General features: G+C 47.2%; 1 protein-coding gene across 8 annotated transcripts in view; it reads right to left on the minus strand.

Annotated features, from left to right (window-relative positions):
• Nucleotides 1-19,723, minus strand: part of NR3C2 (nuclear receptor subfamily 3 group C member 2) — a 190,647-nt gene extending 170,924 nt beyond the window's left edge. The window contains exons 1-3 of one of the 8 annotated variants that reach the window (XM_086889405.1): nt 19,633-19,723; nt 18,931-19,107; nt 12,383-14,147 (exon numbers count right to left, since the gene is read on the minus strand). In XM_086889405.1, the coding sequence (XP_086745531.1) occupies nt 12,383-14,145 (1,763 nt within the window). In that variant the 5' untranslated portion in view covers nt 14,146-14,147; nt 18,931-19,107; nt 19,633-19,723. The other 7 variants (XM_086889409.1, XM_086889407.1, XM_086889404.1 and 4 more) reach the window with 7 other exon arrangements.
• Between the last annotated feature and the right edge of the window lie 1,052 nt (nt 19,724-20,775).

The raw sequence follows: 20,775 nt of genomic DNA on the forward strand, positions 1-20,775 counted from the left end.
AATAGATCCCAACCAGGAGCAACTCTTCCTATGGAGTCAGATCCATGCTCAAAGGCTCAAGTACCTCAGACAAAATTTGGAAAGAACTGTAAACGCCCATGCTGACAGTAGTGGGGCAAAGAATCCCCCATGAACACCTAACTGACCCCCACCACTGCAGCTGCCAAAAACCGCGGCTGGGGCTGCCACCCTCTTGTGCCTTGAAGCATTCCAGCCCGCTGCAGCAGCTTGGCAGAGGGAGGACCCGGCTTCTGTGCAGCAACACGGACCTTGCCACAACCTTAGTAAGACTTTCTTTTAATAAACACAATATCAGGTGTTTGTGCTGAAGCAAGCAGAACCTGAAGCATCTTGAGATCATGGAAAGGGCTAATACAGGTGGAAGGACATGGAACAATTAGTGGAGGACATGGAGTATCTTGTTTATCACAGTAGTGAGGGTATGAAAATAAGAAAAACATGAAGCTCCTCTTGTGAGCTCAGAAGTCATCTGGACCCTGGTATTACAGTGCTGATTCATTAGAAATTAAAATAGGTTTCTAACTCTTTTTTTTCCTGTAGCTATCTTATAAATAGACTTAATGACTCTAAGTCATTTACAACCACTAATACATCACCTAGTCAACTCAGTTAGCCTCATATTAAAATTAATTTATCAGACATCCACAATATCCAATTAGTTGCAAATCAATAGGTTTACTTTACAAGAATTTATTGATCCACAAAGTAGGATTTTTTTCTGAAGTGACAATTGTAAGTCATTAAATTAGTTTGCCTAAGCTACAGCTGCTTGTAAATACTTAAGGCAGCTGCCTATAATCTGTTTTCTGCCTGTAATTTTGTTTACCTTTATAGATTAATATTATAGTAAATATCAGAATTTCTCTATCTAGCTGAAAAGCAGTGCAATTCACTTAATGAAAAAAAAAAGAAAAAAGATACAGCCTATTTGTCACTTCAGTTTCATTTCCTATTTCCAGGATTTAATTCAGCCTTTTTTAGGATTTCTAGATTGCGGTGCAGGATGAGTAAGTAGCTACTTTTCTCATTCTGGTCACAACTTATGAACAAACATCTGCTGAAAACAGTGCCTCTGATTCTTCTGTAGAACAATTTCCTCTGCCTGTAACTCTGAGTCTTTTCTCAATTACAGGCACCTGAGCTAAGAGGTAAGAAAGCAATTTTCAGGCAGCACTTACTTTACAGGCATGAAAGGAGAGGAGTGGTCAGTCCTGAGGATCCGGCATCCAGTTATAGGTGTCACAAGGACTGTGCTTCCAGCCACCTCCAGCGGGGTCCCAGGGACAGGAGTCGAGGCTGGAATGCCCTTGGTACCTCCTGGAGCACTTTTTTCATTTCCTTCTGCCTCAGAAATATCCGAGTGTTCACCCCTCAGCTGCCCAGTGATGTGAACCACAGGACAGAAGATGGTGGCAACTGGAAGATTCGCTTCAAAAGCACATTTCTGATACAAATGAAAATGTAAATAAACCCCTACAACTCTGTTATTAGACTTCTGTACACAGTTAACTCCTGTTTATATTAGAAAAGAAACACAGGACAGTTTGCAGACCCATAATAGATGCATTTTTGATTCCAGAAATAAAAAAAAGTAAATCAGCAACACACTTTTTTCACTTCTATTTCTATAGACATTAGCTCCTCTGAATTTTCTCCCTTTTTAAAATAACATGTCCATCCAAAACACTCGTCCTCTTCACTTCTTCCACCAAAAGGGTTTAATACGAAGTGAGTAACCATTCTTTATCTCATTATCTGCATGCACAGTTTGAAGTTATCATTACTGCATATTTAATCATTCAAAGGTTTCAACGCCCAATCTCCTTTTTTTTACTGTCAAATCTCCAGAAATATAAATTCCAAGCAATCCCAAGAATCAGAAAGGTTAGTTGGGAAACAAATGCAAATCAAGTGCATTGTTTCACTGCAACATTATCTTATGTCATTAGTTGGCAGCAGCCATAAAGCTCTGGACCACGTCCAACATTTACTTCCATACACTGAGCAGAAGCTGACATGTCTAACCCCCCACACTTTGTTCATCTTCCAGCTACTTTACATGGATCCAGATTAAAAATAAGGATTTAAAAATCCTAATTGTATCAACTGGAATCATTCTCTTTTGCCACTGCATATCTGAAGGAAGAGTATGGTAAAGCTCTGCAGGGTTTGTAGAGCTTTACCATAAGAGAGAGGGTAATTCTGCAGCAACGTGGGTTTACTTGATGGATTTTCCTGCAGGGCAGTCTGCAGCAAAGGTTCAGTGCAAAATTTTGACAAGCCAGTCATGTTTAGTAACGATTTTTAATCCTTAAGGAATACTTATTGGCCAATATTTGTTTTTAATTATTAACGTTAAAAAGCCTTAGTGCCCAAAACCAAACAAAATTTAAATGGAAATAACGAAACAAACCTACGGTGTACACTAAATCCAAGCGAATGGGCTACGAGCTGGGGGCAATCCTTAGGACATGGGGTAAAAATGATCTCCACTGCAGTATCCCTGAGGCATTCATTGTGTTTTCTCCCTGCTGGGCTCGGGGTGCTCAAGGAGCTGCAGGAGTGCAGTGGTCCAGAAGCTTGCATTCCCTGGCCAGAAATGACGTGTTCAGTTTCTAGCAAACCATAAAAAATAACAGCCCTTGGTCCTTAGAAACACCAAACATCCAAGAATATTGTCTTCAAGTGGAATTCCTGAGTTTTTCCAGGGAGTTTTCCCATTTTCCAGGATCCACACCTGTGCAAGGTTTTAGTTGTTTAATTTTAATTTATCCAAGTGAGCTTGGAAGTTAATACAATTATATCTACCAAAGTAGCTCTGAAGCTACCATTAGAGGAAGAGCTTTCTAACTGCTCTAGCATACTGCACTCTCTAGCACAAATCTAATTTAGTTTAAAATAATGAAGCTGACAGCTCAGATAGTCTGCCTGGAAACTGTGCAAATTTCCCACCCACCTTCATTTGCAAGGTCCCTGGCACTCCAGTCTTCAAAAACACTGAAGTGCATGACAGGTTTTCTAGAGACAAGTCTTCAGCAATGCTAAAAGTGAGATCTCTGACCTTTTGGAGAAGCTCATATTTGAACTCATGCTTCCTGAGGGAAAAGAAAGGTTGCTGTCGTGATGCCCCAACCTTAAGACACTTCCAGAAGCAATCCCTTTCCTGCTCCTAGAGTGACCTTGATAAAACTTTACTAAGAGACCACGTCCCACCACCTCCAGCACTGCTCCTGTCAGACAAGAGGCGGAGTTTGAGTGGGGAATATGGTGAATCACCTGCAAAAGTCTGGAGAGACACTTTTCACAAGGGCACACAGCGATAGGACAATGGGTAATAGCTGCAGCTGAAGGGGCATAATTTGGATTAGGTGTTAGGAAAAAATTCTCCACTCTGAAGGATGGTGAGGCACTGGCACAGGTTGTCCAGAGCAGCTGTGGATGCCCCATGCCTGTAAGTATTCAAAGCCAGGCTGGATGGGGCTCAGAGCAGCCTTGTCTACTATATGAAGTATATGAAGTCCTCATATATCTAGTATATGAAGGTGTCCTTGCCCATGGCAGGGAGGTTGAACCTGCCCATCTCTGATGTCGCTTCCCAAGCCGACCCATTCTACAACAGTGAGCGGAGTGTCCCTTTCCTGCAGCAGCGCTAAGGGAGAGCTAAAGACACAAACACAATTGATTTTTCAAGGTGAGACGCTGCCAGAGTAAACCGGGGCTCGCCGGTTGTGAAACCACCTTTCCAAAGGGCTCGGGGAGCACAGGTCTCCGTGAGGACACGGCGGGTGACGCACTCCCGGGGAACTCGGACACGGCTCCTTGCGCAAGCCACAGGGATGTGGGGCGCGGGCAGTGCCGGCACCGTGGGCCCTGCTCTGACCAGGCACACTCAGCACCTGCCCCTTCCCTGCACAGCCTGGATCTGCCAGAGAGAAACAAAGCACCATGTAAGCATTTATTAAGCAGAGCGCTGCTTTGCTCGGTAACTGTTCCCGTCTTCATGGGGCACTCCCGAGCACAGACTGGGACAGCTCCCGTGTGCCATCCTGACCCTCTGAGCCAGGCTCAGGAGAGGAGCTGGTGAACAAAAGAAATTCACTACAAAGGGATTTCAAACCCTGAAAACAACGGGCTTCACAGAACTACGCTACGATCTCAGCACAACGCAGGATTCAGAGAAGCAATGCCAAAAACGCTGGCAAGACCCTATAGTTCTCGGCAGCTGGGACGGGCAAAATCCTGGTCAGGACAAACTACTTAATTCCCCATTCTGCCCTCTGACTAAAAGTTCTTAGACCACTGACAGATTACATTGCCCAAAATAAACCTCTAAAATACTGCTTTGTTTTACAGACTTAAGGCTGAACATGCACCCAAAAGGGTCATACGTACAAAAAAATAAGGAAGTAATACTTCCTTACCAATACTCTCACCAATCCAAAAGACTCAGAAGGCGTTACTGAAGATGGTCAAGACTGCTATGGAATTGGTTTATAAAGCTGCCACTTTTAGAAACTTGGGTTAACACCTCTCGAAAGCAGACATGGAATGAAAAGCACAATAGAAAAGACTCATGTACTCAGCATAAATTTTAGTCTGAAAGCTCATTCAAAAAAGTTATTTCACCTCCAGATAGTAGAAAGTATTGTTTAGGAGACAGGATGGAAACAAGTGAAGTGATATAGAAATTGTCAGAAACATTCAGCAATTAGTCTGAAATTTGCTTTTTAACCTCAGGGCTGTAACTCTTTGATCTATTATTATCACTAACCACAATCAGCAGCATATCCATGCATCTTAGAGGCTCGTATAAATTCCTATAAGCCATTTTACGTATTATCCACAAATACTGGATTCTGTTTCTGCTCAGAAGTTCTAACCAAAATTTACTTTTTTTTTTCTCCTTTTCAAAAAATAACATTACATATTAAATCCAAGTAACCCTACCTCCAAATATGAAATTTAAGCCAACAGTTTGTTCATATTGAAGCCAATACGCAGCTTAGAGATTGCAGACTTGGAGAAATTTAATTTAGCAGACAGCTAACAACAAACTCTAATGTAATTGCAGGTGCTTAATTCACTGTTTAAGATAAAGAAATAAAATTCAAGTTATTTTGTGATCTACCAGCATTGTGGGAACTTCTGCTATAATATAACAGTAAAGAAATGGCATCTTGCAAAAATACTTATTCAGTACTGAATAGATACAAGCAGCATCACTTATACTTTTAAGAATCCAGAACCAAAAGCATGGATTTGGTTTTCTGCACTTTTTTTGTAGTTTTGGGGGAGGGTTTCAGGAGACTGGGGTGGGATGGGAGGGTTGCTTTTTTGTGATTTAAATCTTTCAGCACCGATTTCGGCAAAATAGAGAAAGAGAACACCCCCCAGATCACTTCCTTTCAGAAAACACACTGTTAAGCTCTGATAAACCACATTAATAAACCTCACTGCAAAACAAAACAAAAACAAGAAAAACACAACCCCAAACAAGGTCACAAAGCCTCCCATTTAAAGAGACCATTTATTTGAAAATTCTGCCCTGAAAGCCAATCCACCCTCAAGATTCTTGAAAAATCCCAGGCTCCCTGAAGGGAAAGACATGGATGCACAGAGCTCCTGTTTCCAAGTCCGAGGGGGGAGCGCCTCCTCCCACGGCAGCCCCGCAGCAGAGAGGGGGAGATGCTGCTGCTCCTCTTGCCGGCAGTGGTACTGGAGCAGGCTAGAGTGGGAATTGCTGGCATGGATAAACAGGCACTTCCTGACCTGCGAGCCCTTCCCCTGCAGCCTAAGCCAAAAAAGTGTGCCTTCCTCCAAGGTCAGCCCGACTCCTGCAGCAGCAAACCCAAGGTGGCTCCAGCACCCGGAGAGGGCTGCCGGAGGGCCCCCTTGACAGTGACCTTCTGCTGCAGGTTACACAAGTGGGGCAGCGAGCAGTCAAATCATGCCATGGTCTATTCAGGGTGCATTCACACCTGCCCAATAACACTGCGAGAACCTGGTCCACTGCACCCAATGGAAATACTGATGCTTCTTTTTTCCTCTCCACAGATCTCTCGCTCAGAGGAGACTGCAACCCAAGTAATTCATATGCTGAGCACCAGGCACTGTGTAGCAACCAGCTGCATGTGAAAACTGATAAAACTACTAAACTTAGATGGATTTAATACCTGTTTTTCACACACTCTTTTTAGTTTCCTCATTGGACCATTTTTATCACTCTTAGACAGCCATATTTTAAGACACATTTGCCAGAGAACGAGTTACGGTTCTATATTCATCCGTAACTGTGGTATTTTCTGACCTCTGAGATCTTAAATCTCAAATCACAGCACTCCATTGTTCTCCTAGAAGTTTTGGTCAAAACAAGTCCATTATTAACTCCATCTCCTATGACTCTGTTCAAAGGCTCAACACATACAATTAAAAAAAACACCTTTTAAAACTATATCCTGAAAATATCAGTGTTGGGATTATGGCTCAACTATGCATTACCTTTTAGCAGAAAGGTACATTTGGGATATTTCACAGGCTCCGTTCCCTTTCCATCTCTTCAGTTTGTTCTCGTGTCCATATCACATCACACTGTTCATCAAGTTTCACTGTCCTGTTGGCTCTTTAGAGCTCCAGGGTGAACTGGATCAGGAACCCAGTCTGGCTCTCACACACAACAAGCCCAATCAAAGGGCAAAACCAAAATCAGAGCAGACAAGGCATGGCCCAACAGAGCATTTTCACCACTGCAAATAATACACTGTTCATCTACAAGTGACACCCAACAGCAGCCACTGCTCCAGCCTGGGATCAGCAAAGCACCAATAAGTACCTGGCAATCTGATTGAGCAGGGCAGAGCACTTCACAGCAGGTTGTAGCTCCATTAATGTTAAGTGCTGGTTGAGTAAGGCCAGGTTATTGAACCACAACTTAACAATTTACTCCCTCTGCAGACAACACGAGTAATGCACGAGCACTGAACCTGCTGCAGCAATCCCTGTACATGCTTGCCTGCCTTGTGTGCTGCAACACACGTCTCATGAAACAGGACAGGAACATTTTGTATGCAGTAGATACTTTTCTGTCTTCCAGTCCTCATGAAAATGGACTGAGACATACTGCCAGAAAATGCATAACCAGAATTTCTTCTGCTTGTTAAAATCTGTGCATTGAAGGTGACCCCACCTTCCTGTTTTTCAGAAAACCATCCAAACAAGATTATCATAGTGAGACCCTATACCACCAAAAGCGATACAAAAACTAGGCAACAACTATTAGCCACAATCAGAATTAAACATGGCAAACTGGTTTCCAACAGCCAAGTACTGCAAAGTTTAGTGGTATCAACCTGCAACTGAAACATTCTGGAAATACACAACTTTATTTACCCCTGCACAAAGAAACAACCAAGCCCTACATCCTGGCACCCAGCTTGACAACAGAGCTCTTATTTCCCCAGATGGGGAAGATCCACCCATCTCTGGAACACAATTTCCCATTAATGTGGGCTTCTTTGTGCCACAGCACAGGAGGCAATGGATACGTACAATTTTAATGGAAAATAAGGCATTATTTACATTCACATTTTAAAGGAATATACTTTATACAGACTTTGAACTTCTCAATAAAGAGCAATACAAAAACCCAGCACCCTCACCAAAATAACAACAAAGAAAGCTGTAGGAAGTAAAAGGTTGTTCAATGCATGCTGGTATGCCCAAGGGAACCTTTCATCCTGGGCTGACATATTAATACAGACTTCTAATTTCTTTAGCGAGAAATAAAGAATATGCAGAGGTCTTGGTTGTGTCAAGACTATACCCAAAGCTGCATTAAAAAAAAAAAAAAAGACCCAAAATTATACAGAACCTACAAAAACAAGCATACCTTCTCAAATTGAAATACAAGAAAAATATAGATTTGAGGCTACGGTCCATGGTATTAGAGAATCATTTCTGAAAAAGGTTTGCACAGTAAATTTTTGGGATGATAAAGGGGAATACAGTCCTGCCAAGCATGGAGAGTATTTTAACAGCACAGTCCTTTTCTCATAAAGTCCGTCAGCAAACAGAGGTCAAGGCCATTCATAAATTCTAAAAATAATATTTACCAGACCTTTATCTTTCTGGCAGGTATATTTCTGATAAGTGACTATTCTAGATAATATTTAACATAAAAGTTTATTTACAAAAATACTTGCAATAGCCTGAAATCAGAATTTTAACCAGGATCAATTCAAGCTAGTAAAGGCTACAGGTAAATCAAGATCATGTTGTCATGTTGTTGGGTTACTTTCTGGTTTTGGGTTGGGTGGGATGGGTTTTTTGGGGGCTTTTTCAAGCAGGGTCTAAAAAATAAATACTGACACATGTGAATGGCTCAGGAACAGATAGGTTTAAGTCATCCCTAAAATACTATCAAATGTCTGATCAAAAAACTCTTGAAATACGATCATAAATAAACATATGCAATTCATATTAAAACATTAAACTTTCTGAATATCAGCACATCAAACTTTGTGAGTTCTTCCCACACTGGGTTACACCAGTGGAACTGCCAGGAAGAAACGACAGTAGGAGTATCAGCCCTCTGTTTCCACCACAAGCACTGAGAAAAGCGAGTACGTGTGTGAGTGTGTGTACATACATGAGTTAATATGGAAATTAGAGGGAAAAGGCACATTTGCAGAAGAAGCTTTAGGTAAGAGCTAATGCAGCAGAAAGGTCATCCTCCTCCTTTTACTGTTGTTTTAAGCAACCATGACATTTTCATAGGCCATTTTGAAAATCACGTAGTTGGCACGATCATGGGGCTTAGGCTAGCACCCCAATTCCGATGAGCACTGATCACCTCAAAGTGAAATCTTAGCTGTATTCTTCGTGTAGGTTTTCATCAATGACATCACACAATTGCACATAACTTCTTTTTCAAGCCCACTTAACAGCTATTTAGTTTAGAAACCAGTATTTCTTAGAAATGCCATTTGTAGAGAGAGGAATCTATACACACAGACAGACAAGTATGATTCACTCTTTATTAAAAATTACGAATGTAAAATCTTTCAAAAACAAAGACATGTTCTGCATGCATATTAGCAGAAGAAAAATATTTAAAAGGGAATAAGGGAATTCGGCTTTGCTTAAGAGGCTCTCATTCCCCAAACACCACAAGCTGCAATGTTATAAAAAAGTTACTAGCAACAAACTTAAAAAGACACATAACTGTGCACATCTAATAAAAGCAACTGAAGGGGAAAAAGAGAAATGTTCTTGTTGGAAGTGGGTGATTGGCACAGTCAACAAGGTATCAAGGCATTTCAAACGCCTCAACTATGTTTATTAGACACTACCACCAAGTGTAACTGATTCAAGAAAGGGAACACTCTAATCTGAAAAAAAAAAATTCCAGCACTATTCTAAAGATTCATTATCAATATGAAAAATCAAAGTCATCTCCTTTTGGCCACCCACTCCTTTTCACGGTGTATGCTGCAAGTCTGAGGCAGTTCGGAAAGAGTATGACATCAGGGTTCAGAAAATAATGCTGCTAAAACAAGACATATTCCATGCTGGTCATCCACTGGCTTTAGAGAACCATGTAGCCTATTTTTTCCCTTCATCTCACTCTTTGCTTGCAGCCATTTATATCGCAAGCTAAGTACCCCTGAAAAAAACAGACGAAGACTTAGAATACCAGAAACTTTAAAATATTACAAACCTCGAAGGGTTAATCCACAAAATGTGTGATGTCTCTTATGACTGACACATCAGAAAAGAAACCTCAGACTGGAAATAGCAAGGATCTGGTTTAGATGCAGAGGACGGAGGTGTGATGCTGCTGTTCTGATGACACGAAGGAAGAGGTATTTTGCAATCCCCATAGCACATGGATATGGGACCGCTGAAACCAACCTTGGGATGTTGGGTCTGGCATGGTTTCAAGCTATGTGTGTTTTATTACAACACCTCAGTGCACCAACTAATTTGAGCATGACTTCCTCTGTTCTAGCTGCAAGACAGCACAGAAACAAAGAGAAAAATAAAGATCAGTCTGAGGTTCAATAGCAAGGCTGAGCTTCTTCTACACGTGTGACATCTTATGTGGAGTCTTTATGCCTTGTCTCACCAGCAGACAAATATCACAGCAGGCACCTCTGCACTCAAATCTGCACTGCTAAAATGATCCCTACACGAATTTACCTTGAAAAATTTAAGGGCTTTGCACAGGTCCCTGGCCGCGCTGCTGGCATAGAGCCATCACCAGCTAGATTAGGAGCAACATTTAGTTAAATAATGGGGTTGAGTTCTGAGATTTGAAATGATGACACATGTCCTAATCTGTAGTACAGATCAGGATGCCTGGAGTGTCGCAACCCTGCAGATCTCCATCACCTGAACAGAATTCCACACGTAACAGCTCTGAGCACTAAACATTTCAGGATTTCAATCCTGCAAAGTGGCAGCTACACTCACCTGCACATCCTACAGAGATACCAGCTTAGAGAACAAAGACAGGGAAGTGCACCCAGCCTATGTCATCATCAAATCTGATTACATTTATTGAACTAGAGCTACCATGGACTAACGTCAGATCAGAAGACTCTTCTAAAAGCCTTATGAGAAACTGTCACTCCAAACACAACTACTGATGGCAACCATGCTCCTTCCTGCATTATTTCCTTGTTTATTGTTCCTGCCCCTGCAGTAGATGACAGCCTTGACTCAGCACAAGCATTCAGTCACACAAGAGCTCTCACAGCTGGCAGGAGCTACCTGTCCAAGCAACAGTGCTCAACCACAAAGGCAGTAAAATATTGGGTCTTTGTATTCAGGCATTCCATCAGTCTTCTGGTGAACTTTTCTCACTATATAAATAACGCAATTTGTGAAAATTTCCTCCGGTAAAATGACTAGAAAACAGTGACTCCATCTTCCTTAATCCAAGAAAGTACATTTAAGCCAAGACCTGATGATAACAAATATCCAGCTGCATGCAAAGTTCAGCATGACGACGGGCTACAGCCCTTTCAAGCTGAGTATATTAAAAGGTGGATTTTTTTTTTTGAGACCGTATTGGAAATGGCCAAAGAAAAAGTGAAGTATGGCCTACAGAATGATAGAGAGATTGTAGCACTGCTGGACAGAACTGAGGATAAAATGAAAACAGGTAATTTTTTTTTTTTCTCCTTATAGATAGGCTGATTTCCTTCCTGAAAAGCATCATTATTTTAGATATTATGTTTTTCACTTCAACACTATTTTCAGAAATCGGTAGTATCATACAAATATGGAAAACACTATGCATCCTCCTCACCCTCTCCAAGAATAAGGCAGATGCTTCATTCACTGATGGCAGCTGCGTAGCTTGTGATGAGCAAAAAAAAAGCCACTTGGGAAAGGTAAATGCCAACCTGTTAGCGGCTATTTGAGCTTTGGCACAAGAATTTGGTGAGCCTGCTGGGCACATGGGTATGCTATGCAACCATCTGAACTCAGTCATGCTGTCAGAGGCGCTTCAGAACTTGTACAATTGACTCTGAAACTAGATGGTTTAGGAAAGTAGGCATCCCTCACGAGATACAAGGATACCTGCTTGAAGAAGGATATGCTGCCACAGAACAGCCAAGAAACCCAAATTCAGATGACACTTGCTCATTTCTCTTCCACCAAAAGTGAGGAGATCAGTTTATCCATTTCTCCCTTTCAAATGCATCAAGTTTTAACAGCCCTCCTCCTTCTGGAGGCATTTTTCTATATATATAAACCAAATGTTCCTACAGTTAAAATACAGAAATAATATGTTGCCACAGGCTTGTAGCGTTTAGTTTTTTTAACTTAACCAGTTCAAGTCCAGTGCAAACACAGAACCATGCTTCTTCACAAAATCAGATTCCTGACAGACACTATCATTTTTTTATCCTCATCTCAACACTTCATCTGAGGTACCACACATCCAAGCACTAGCTAAGAAAGAATAACCATTATAGGACACAAGAGAGCAATTTTACTAAGCTCTCATTATGGGAAAAACAACATTTGTAGTAGTAAGAGCTCATAAACATACTAAAGCTATACCTTCAAACCTAATAACAACAGAATATAATATGTTCTTCTTAAATATTAAAGCCAACACTTTGTTTTTATTAAAGGCAGAGTAAAATACAGCAAGATAGCAACAGATTTAATAAAAACTGAAATTCAAACAAAGAATTACACAACAGACTGAGAAATACCACCCTGGTTCTTATTTTAATTCACGCCTTGTTTGTTTAATGCATGGGAAGAAAGAAAAAAAATGAGAAAAAAAAAAAAAAAAGAAAAAAGAAAAAAAAAGAAGAAAATAAGTAGCAATTTGCCAGCTCACCTGGACACGTTTTCTGGAATGTACTCTAGAACTGGATACCCATCACTTCTTCTGGATGCCAACTCTGAATGCGACTTCCAGGTCTCCACGAGCGTGCTGACAGCAGGGAAGGAGCTCAAGTGCTGAAATGTCTGCTCTCGAGCAACCGGCCGCGACAAGGATATCGTGCCCTGGGCACCGATCCTGTAGTGAAATGACTGTCCACCTGAATTTACACCCACAATGGCAGAGGATGGTATACTGTTTTCTTGGTAATAGCTGCCATCATCAGGTTCCTGCTTAATCCCCACACGTAGGCCTGGATTTGGAAAACCACTACCTTCACAATTTCCATCAAATGAAGAAACAGGTGGTCCTAAAATCCCAGAAAGAGAGTAATAGTCTTTGTCATCCATAAAAGAAAAATATGAGCCATCTGTAAATGGGAAAGGATTTACTGTCTGATTCCCTTTAAAGGAGGCACCAGAACAAGGATGTTTGGCCGACTCTTGCTTCACTGGTACTGAAAAGGGGGAATCGGAGTTTATTTTGCTGCTGCTGTCGCCGATGCAGGCGCTGCCGAAGGACCCGTCCGGCTCGGGCTTTATGAACTGAACAAGGTTCATCTGGCTGTTGTTGGAGATGGCATTCTCCATTTCCTCCATCTTAGGAAATGTGAGTTCTTGAGCACCCTTGTCTTTTGTTTCTGGACTAGAAACAGTATCTTGGCTTCTGCTAGGCCCCACTGGCGTGCCAGAAGGTGGGAACCCTATGGAGTTGTTTACGGGGCTACAGATGGATGATCCCACAGTGCTAACCGCTGGACTAGAACGTGTGGACCTGTTATTGGCATTGGAAGGGCTGGCAATGGAGCTCCTGGAGTTCAGGTTTGCAGGACTGGACACAGAGGATCGCATAGTGATATTGTTGGGACTCGAGACGGGCGATTTCACGCTGCAGTGGCTGGGAGGACTGGAAATCGGCGACTTCATGCTACTTATAGGGCTGGAAAGCGGAGAGCCGACATTGCTAACGTGCGCGGGGCTGTGCAACATGGAGCCCCGGCTCTCAACGTTCGGAGAGCGCGACAGAGGGGTGCCCTGCCCGATGGGGCTGTGCATGGCAAAGTTCCCAAAGTTAGCGGTAGTTGAGGACACGGAGTTAACTCCTGCAGGACTACATACTGAGGAGGCCATGTTCTGAGGGCTGCAGCCTGAGGGGCTTTTCTCTTGACACATGATAGGGCTTTTGACAATCGTGTGCATGGCACCGCCGTTCACAGCGCTCCCAGAGTCCGACATCAAAGACCTCAGGGGCCTGCTGGCGCTGTGGAGGGGAGAGGAGCAATGGCCGTTCTCCTTGTAGAGCTTCACCAGCTGCTCCATGTTCTGGTAGATCTTTCCCGGGCTCCCCTGGTTCTGCTGATCATAGTGGTAATCGGCGTCTCGTATCGAATCCATATATAAACCCATGGATTCGGCCACCGTTGCCGACAGCTCCTTGGACTCCGTTTCGGTTTTGATGTCAGAGGGCAGAAGACCAGGCTGGCTGTTGTCTTGCTGCAGGCAGGAGAGTAGCTCAGGTTTTTCTTTGCCGTTTCCTTGAGCGCTGCTGTTAGCGAAAGTGCCGGCGGCGCAGCTTACGTTTACAATCTCCATGTAGTTACTGTCATCAGTCTGCTCTCCAGCACCTATGGAAGAATACTCCACAGACTGAGAAACTTGACCCCACCGTCTCTCCATATCTAAGCCTTCTGGGTAGCTGTGGTATCCTTTTGTCTCCATAACTAGCAAAGACATATATGAAAAAGTAAAATTAATGACAGGACAGTGTGACTTCCTAAGGAAATTTCCTAATTTCCTAAGGAAACAAGGCGTATCCGCTTTCTCTGTCTATCCTCCTCTCTCTCTCTGCCTGCCAGTCCCATTTCCCTGCCCCATCCATCATCTCTAAACCATTTGTCCAATTTCAATCAAAGCGAGGGAAAAGGTCTCATGGATATGACAGCCCTATGGGTTCAGGGAGAAAACAGCTCAGCAGTCAGGAAATACCCAAATTATTGCTCCCAGCCCTGCCCCTAAAGGAACGGCTTGGCGATGTCAGCACAGCCGCCCACCCTCGCTGGCCATGGTCAGCGCCAGCTGTACCAGGGGCTGTCCCTCAGCTGAAAAAAGGAAGGGGGAGTAAAGAAGGAGAGGATCCAGAGAGGTCCTGAAATGACATGCTGGGGGCAGGCAGGATGCAAACCCTGTGGAAATTGCTCATTACAGCTCTGCTCCTCCGGGGACCGTCCACTCCCATGTTACAGGGACAACAGTGCAAGGGAGACTGCAGTTTTAAGGGGGCTTCTCTTCATCATCCTCACCATCCAGTTTAACATGGTTGTTTTAGAAGGAACCAGTTCTGAGGGGCTGGGAGCTGACTTGCCCCTTCCCAGCTATACAAACTTCTTCTACAACCTCCCGAGGAATCAGGAAGGTGTGGGGAGAGAAGCAGAACAGAAGACCAGTGGGAAACATTTCTGCCACAGAGAAAGGGGATCAGACTAGGTGGGAAAGCATGGCTATTACACGGATCCATAACTACCAATTCTGCAAACCTCCACGGCAGCCAGCAAGCAAACCTTGTTCTAAAAGGGACCCTAAAAAAACCCCTCCCATCCCACATGCCGCTTTCTTGAGGCAATGAGCAAAATGCATGATCTGGTCTCTGAAAAATAATCTGAAAACCACATATAAGTAACAACAGTTCCTAATTTTTTTAGGATTTGGCTCAGAGTATCATTAGAACTGCAGGAACTCAAGCTACAAAATCAATATTATGCAAATTCTTTTTCCTTTCAGAATGTATTCATTTTCCAATTTTTAATTCAGTGTTCAACCTCTTTACTTAACACTATTTAACTATGCTATTTTGAGCAAAAATATAAAAACAAAAATGAACTGAAATGATTTGAATACTTCTTTGCTCTTACTCAGTTGGAAATATAGCCCAATGCCTACATTTCCCTCAAGCACAAATTTTATTAGAACCTAGAATTACGTGTCTCACATCATCATGTATATCAAATCACATTCCTATAGTCTAAGATTTTCAGACAGAAGTGTCTAATTCTACATAAAGTCACTCCCAGATAATCACCTACCCCTGATTTAAGTGCTGAGCAAGCCTAATTCCTAGAGAAATCAATTGCAGCTGTGAGTGATCTGCATTTCTGAAAACCAGGAAACTTAGTTAAGGCTTAAAATTAGGACTTAAGTTAAAATTAACTCTCAGACACACCAGCAGAACCACTGCATACCAGGAAATCCCTGTTACAGGCCGAACATTACACCAGTGTTTGAGCTTTGTAGCGACTTGTCCCACAGCAGTAAAATTCAAACTTCATATATCATCAATAGGAAAGCATACTCTAAAACTTCAGCGAATAAAAATCTGGGTCACACAAAGAAAAAGAAATTAGAAAATGCCCTGATCCTGCACTTGAATAGGCTAGTAAATACATCCGAGAGGATCAAAAAGCAGCAGATTATTTGTGGCCTGATATAAGCTCAGTTTAAAACAACAGATATAAATGAGGGAGAATGCAGCAACGAACTGATTTTTTGGGAGTTCTGTTTTTTGTCACCTCCAAGTGCCTCAACAGAGACCAGAACCAAATTAATCATCTCAGGCGTTACTGGTAGCATTAGGATTTGGTTTTGCTCTTTCAGGCAGAACTTATTACAACTTGACTAGCACGTCTCTCCACAGAACCCACACTTCACCTACAGCACACACATGCCTTTTTACTAACTTTCACTAAACAAATTTGACTGCGGGCTAAAACATCTACGGACACCCACAACTAAAGCTCAGCAGCATTAGAGCGTTATATATCAGAACCAAGATCGTCTCTATCTGACACTTTTCAAAGCAAGAGACGTTGTGAGCACAGCAGCTTCTCCAGACTTGCTCTCCGTAGAGCTATCAAGACACTGGGAGTTGTGTATTTCACCCCAAACATATCAACAAACACAGCCCTCCGCAGCAAAAATCTCTGATCAATCAGGCATGAAACCAGTCTCGCAGCAACAGCCAAATAAAAAATCAAATGGTACCTGGTATCCCTGCAACCAAAAGGTCACCTAGATACGGGAATATCTGAAGTAAGCCCAGTTTCACAAAAAAAAAAAAAAAAAAAATAATAAATAAACTGGTGGCTCAAGCGGCCACACACTTCTTAATTCTCGGTGTTTGTAAACGAAATTTCCTTGAAGTTTCACTATCTGCCAGCCACCCCACTGACACAAGACTGCAGAGGGGAGCTGAGTTTCATGTCTGGGCTGGGGTTTTTCCCCCCTTCTCCGGGGCACGAAGGGGCGCGGGCAGCCCCGGCTCGGCCCCCCCCGTCCCCGCGCCTCAACACCCACGCAGGCTGATTTCCCTATTTACCCTACGCCGTGAGGAGCATCACCGCAGCTCCCAGGGAGCAGCCACCGCTTTTCCACCTCTGTCCCCACGCCCCCCTGCCAATCTGCTTTCCCGCAGGTGCAGTCTGGGTTGTCACGCGTGGGGGAGCCCAGCAGTGCCCGGGAGCTCGGTCCCTCCCTTCCCTTCCCTTCCCTTCCCTTCCCTTCCCTTCCCTCCCTCCCTCCCAGGAGTCCGCGGGGGAGGGGGGATCCGACAGCCCAAACCCGCTTTCGGCCGAGCCCGCCCCGCCGGTCCCCTCCTGCCGCCCGCCCCCCGAGCGATGCAGGAAAGCGCTTTCTCCCGTGCAAGCGCCGCTCCCCACCCTTCACGGCGGCGAGGGTTCGGGCCCCGCTGCCGACCCCTCCCGCCCCGGCTCCCGCCACACGCCGCCGGCCGCACCTCCCGCCGCGGTCCGGGGAGCGGAGCGCTGCCCCCCGGCCCGGCCCCGGTACCTGTTGCGGCGGGGCGCGTCCCCGAGCCCCCGCGGAGCGGAGCGGAGCGGAGCGCAGGGCGGCGCGGAGCGGCAGGGCGGGCGGCGCGGCTCCCCCGCCTCCCCCGCCCGCCCGCCCGAGGCGCGCCGCGCCGCCCGGTGACACGGAGCGGCACCCGGGAGGGGACGGGAAAAGGTGCCAAGTCCTTTAAAAACATGTCACATGCCCACATAAAGTTCAAGTTTACGTCCCGCCCGCCGCCCGCCCCGATTGGCGGCAGCGCCGCGGAGCGCGGCGCGGCCGGGGCCAGGCGGGCGCGCCATTGGCCGCGCCGCGCCGTCAGTCACCCGCCGGGCGACATGACTGATACAAAGTTGCTGCGACACAGCCTGGGAAACGCATCTCCTTAAAGCCGCAGGGACCGCGCGGCCCCCGCGCTCCGCCCGCCCGCCCGCGGGGTCCCCGCACGCCGCCCGGGCACCCCCGGCGGGGCCGGCGGCGCGGCAGCCCCGGGGCCCCGCGCACAGGTGAGGAGCAGCGCGGGGCGCGGCCGCCCCCGCCCGGTGCCCGCGCCGCGCCGGCGGCAGGGCCGGGCATCGCCTCTCCGCCGGCCCGGGGTTTCCGCCTGTCAGCGGCGCGTGAATGCGCACCGTGCCGATGCAGCGGTGATTGAAGCAGGGAAAATTTTTTTTTAGAATAAAAATAACTAGGTGGAGGGGAAAAAAGAAAGGAGAAAAATGTAGAGGGAAAAAAAAGAAAAAAAGGAAATAAAAAAAGGAGTGGAGGAGCGACGCCGGCGGAGCGCAGGAGGGTTCAAGGACTCGTCCTCCGCTCCCCGCCGGGCTGGCTCCGCTCCCCGGCAGCCGCGCATCCCGCCGGGCGCCCCGCCCGCTGCCTACCCACAGCCAGAGGAGCCGCCGGAACGACCCCTGGCCCCGGGGCTGCTGCCACCTCCCATTCCCCAGTGTCCCCCTAGGTGCCTGCGTCCCAGCTGCAGTAATACCCTTTCCTCAGAGAAGCAGGAAAAAAAAAAAAAAAAAAAAAAAAAGAAGAAGAAGAAGAAAAAAAGCCGCCGACCAAACTTTCAGGCGATGCGCTCCCAACTCGCTCCCTAAATACCGCCCCCAGCTCCCGGTCAGCGGTCCCTGGGAGCCCCGCTCCCGGCCCCCAGGTGCGCCCACGGCCCGGCAGGGACAGCTCCGCGGCCCCGCAGGGTGACAGCGGTGTCCCCGGGAGCGGGGCGGGGGGCTGAGCCCGCCGGGCAGCGGCAGCGCCGGGCACCGCGCACCTTCTCCCGCAATCGCCCGTGCGCGCCCGCAGGGACCCCGCGTGTGCTGCTGCGGGTTTGTATTCCAGAGGCACGGCGAAAGCGCCAACATCCCCAGGATTTGGGGTGTCACGTGCCCCTCTCGTTTTCCTATTCTGCCAAATATCGACCCGCACTCACGGGCCGAGGCGGCGGCTCCCAGCGCCCGCGGTGCGACCCGCGGAGGAGCAGCCGCCACCGTCGCCGCGCTTCCCCGCGGGCGCTGGCGAGCAATGGACGTGTCCTTCCCGCGAAGTTTTCACGGATGGGGACGGGACCAGCCGTGACCTGGATACGCCGGCCGGTGTGTCGGACACCCGCCCCGCTGCCCCCCGCGCCGCCGCTGGCCCCGCGCAAAGCTCCGCGCAGAACGCACTCACCTCCCCTACGACATGGTGGCGCGGCGGGGGGAGGAGGCGCGGCCCCCGGCTACTGGCAGCGAACCATCCGGGAGTCCGCACCGCCACCCAGGGTAGGAAAAAAAAAAAAAAAAAAAAAAAGAAAGAAAAAAAGTACGCGGAGGAAGCACCGGGAGCGCGGCCGGGCGGCGGGAGGAGCTGCGGCGGCGGCAGGCGGCGGGGTGCCCGCGGCTCGGCTCGGCTCGGCTCGGCTCGGCGGACAGCTCCCACCATGGACGCCTAGGTGGGTGGGTGTTCCCGCGGGTCACACCCTCGCCCGCCGGCGGAGGGGAACGGGGGGGTGGATCCAGCACCGGTGGGGGAGGAAGGGGGATTTTGGGGGTGAGGCGGGGGGAAGAGAAGAGGGGGCGGAGAGGGAGGGAGAGAGACACCCTCCCAAAAAAAAAAAAAAAAAAATCAAAAAAGAAACCCGAAAAAATAAAAAATTAAACTTATGTCATTCCAGGTAAAACTCCCATCTGCGCCACCAAGGAAGAGGAGGGAGGAGAGTGGCGAGGGTGTAAACTTTTTCCTCCCCCCCCGCCCCCTCCGGTGCCGCCCGGCCCCTCGCAGCGCCCGGCGGCCGCGGCGCCCCCGCCGCCCCCTCCCGCGCCGCCCGGCCCGGCGGCTCCCGGCGCCGCGGGGTTTCTCACGCACGGAGCCCGCCGCCGCCGCCGCCGCCGCCGCCGCGGTTCCTGGTTCGCGGAGCCGCCGGAGGAAGGGAAGGAGGGCGGGCGGCGGGGGAGGAGGAGTGTCTCCCCGTGCCCTTCCCCAGGCGGAGCGTCTCTCCCGGCCCTGGCGGCGGCGGCGGCGGCGGAACACCCCTCCCCTCCCCGTTCCGACCGCCCCGCTCGGCCCCCGGGCGGGCTGCGGGGAGCGGAGCGCCCCTGGACGGGATTGCGGGAGGAGGCTGCGCCCCCCCCCCCGCTACTCCGTCCCCCGCCGGGCCTGCGCCTTCCATCCCCCCGTCTCCGCCGCTGCCAGGCGGGGGGAGCCGGTCCCCGCTGCCCCCCGGTGTGCCCTTGCGTCCCGGGATACGGGCAAGGAGCGGGAGCATCCGCGCCGCACTCGCGGGGCTGCGGTGGGGCAAAGCCGCCCCGATTCCAGACATTAACAGAAAAATCGCTGCTAGCAGCGATGCTGGTTTTAAAGTAGTATTTCACTTGTGGCTAAGGTCTTTGAGAACTGATTGTGTTTGAGTTCGGGGCATTCTTCATTTAAACATCTTAAGGGAAAAAAAAAAAAATAGGCATTAGAGGAAGGAAAAACTTGGCCCCATTTTAATAGCCTTGGTGCAAGTCTTTAAACGTGGGAAAGGGCCGCTCGCCGGGAATTCTACCTGTGCCGAGGTCTGTAGGATTGGGGCCTTGGAAAAGGCGATATTTTATCAGCTGTTGTTTGCATCCGTCAAAGTTTGTGGGTAACTTGATAAATGTTAAACAGGGAAGCAGAAAGTGCTGGTGAGGCCAGACAGGGAGATAACAGCACATTCAATAGCCTAATTTCACAATTAGTTTACTGTATTATTGGAAGCAAATCATATTTCACTGTGCCTACACTAGTGCTCTATTTTTAGCCATAATCTAGCTAAAAAGGAGGAACCTACTGAGATGTATTATAACATCAAATGTGAACAATTCTGTTCTCTCTCTTTTTACTCATTTCATGTCATACATCTGGTTTGGAACACAGCTCGTTTATTAATTGAACAGAACTACCGCCGATGGGCTGGAGGCTGCAATTCCAAGGCAGAGGAAAGTTCCACGCAACTCTGCAAGAAACCCGGCGAGTCACAGCCGTGCAAAAAGCATCCAAGCACACTGTCTG

The sequence above is a fragment of the Cyanistes caeruleus genome, chromosome 5 (genome assembly GCF_971803275.1).
Source record: "Cyanistes caeruleus chromosome 5, bCyaCae1.hap1.1, whole genome shotgun sequence".
Lineage (NCBI taxonomy): Eukaryota > Metazoa > Chordata > Aves > Passeriformes > Paridae > Cyanistes > Cyanistes caeruleus.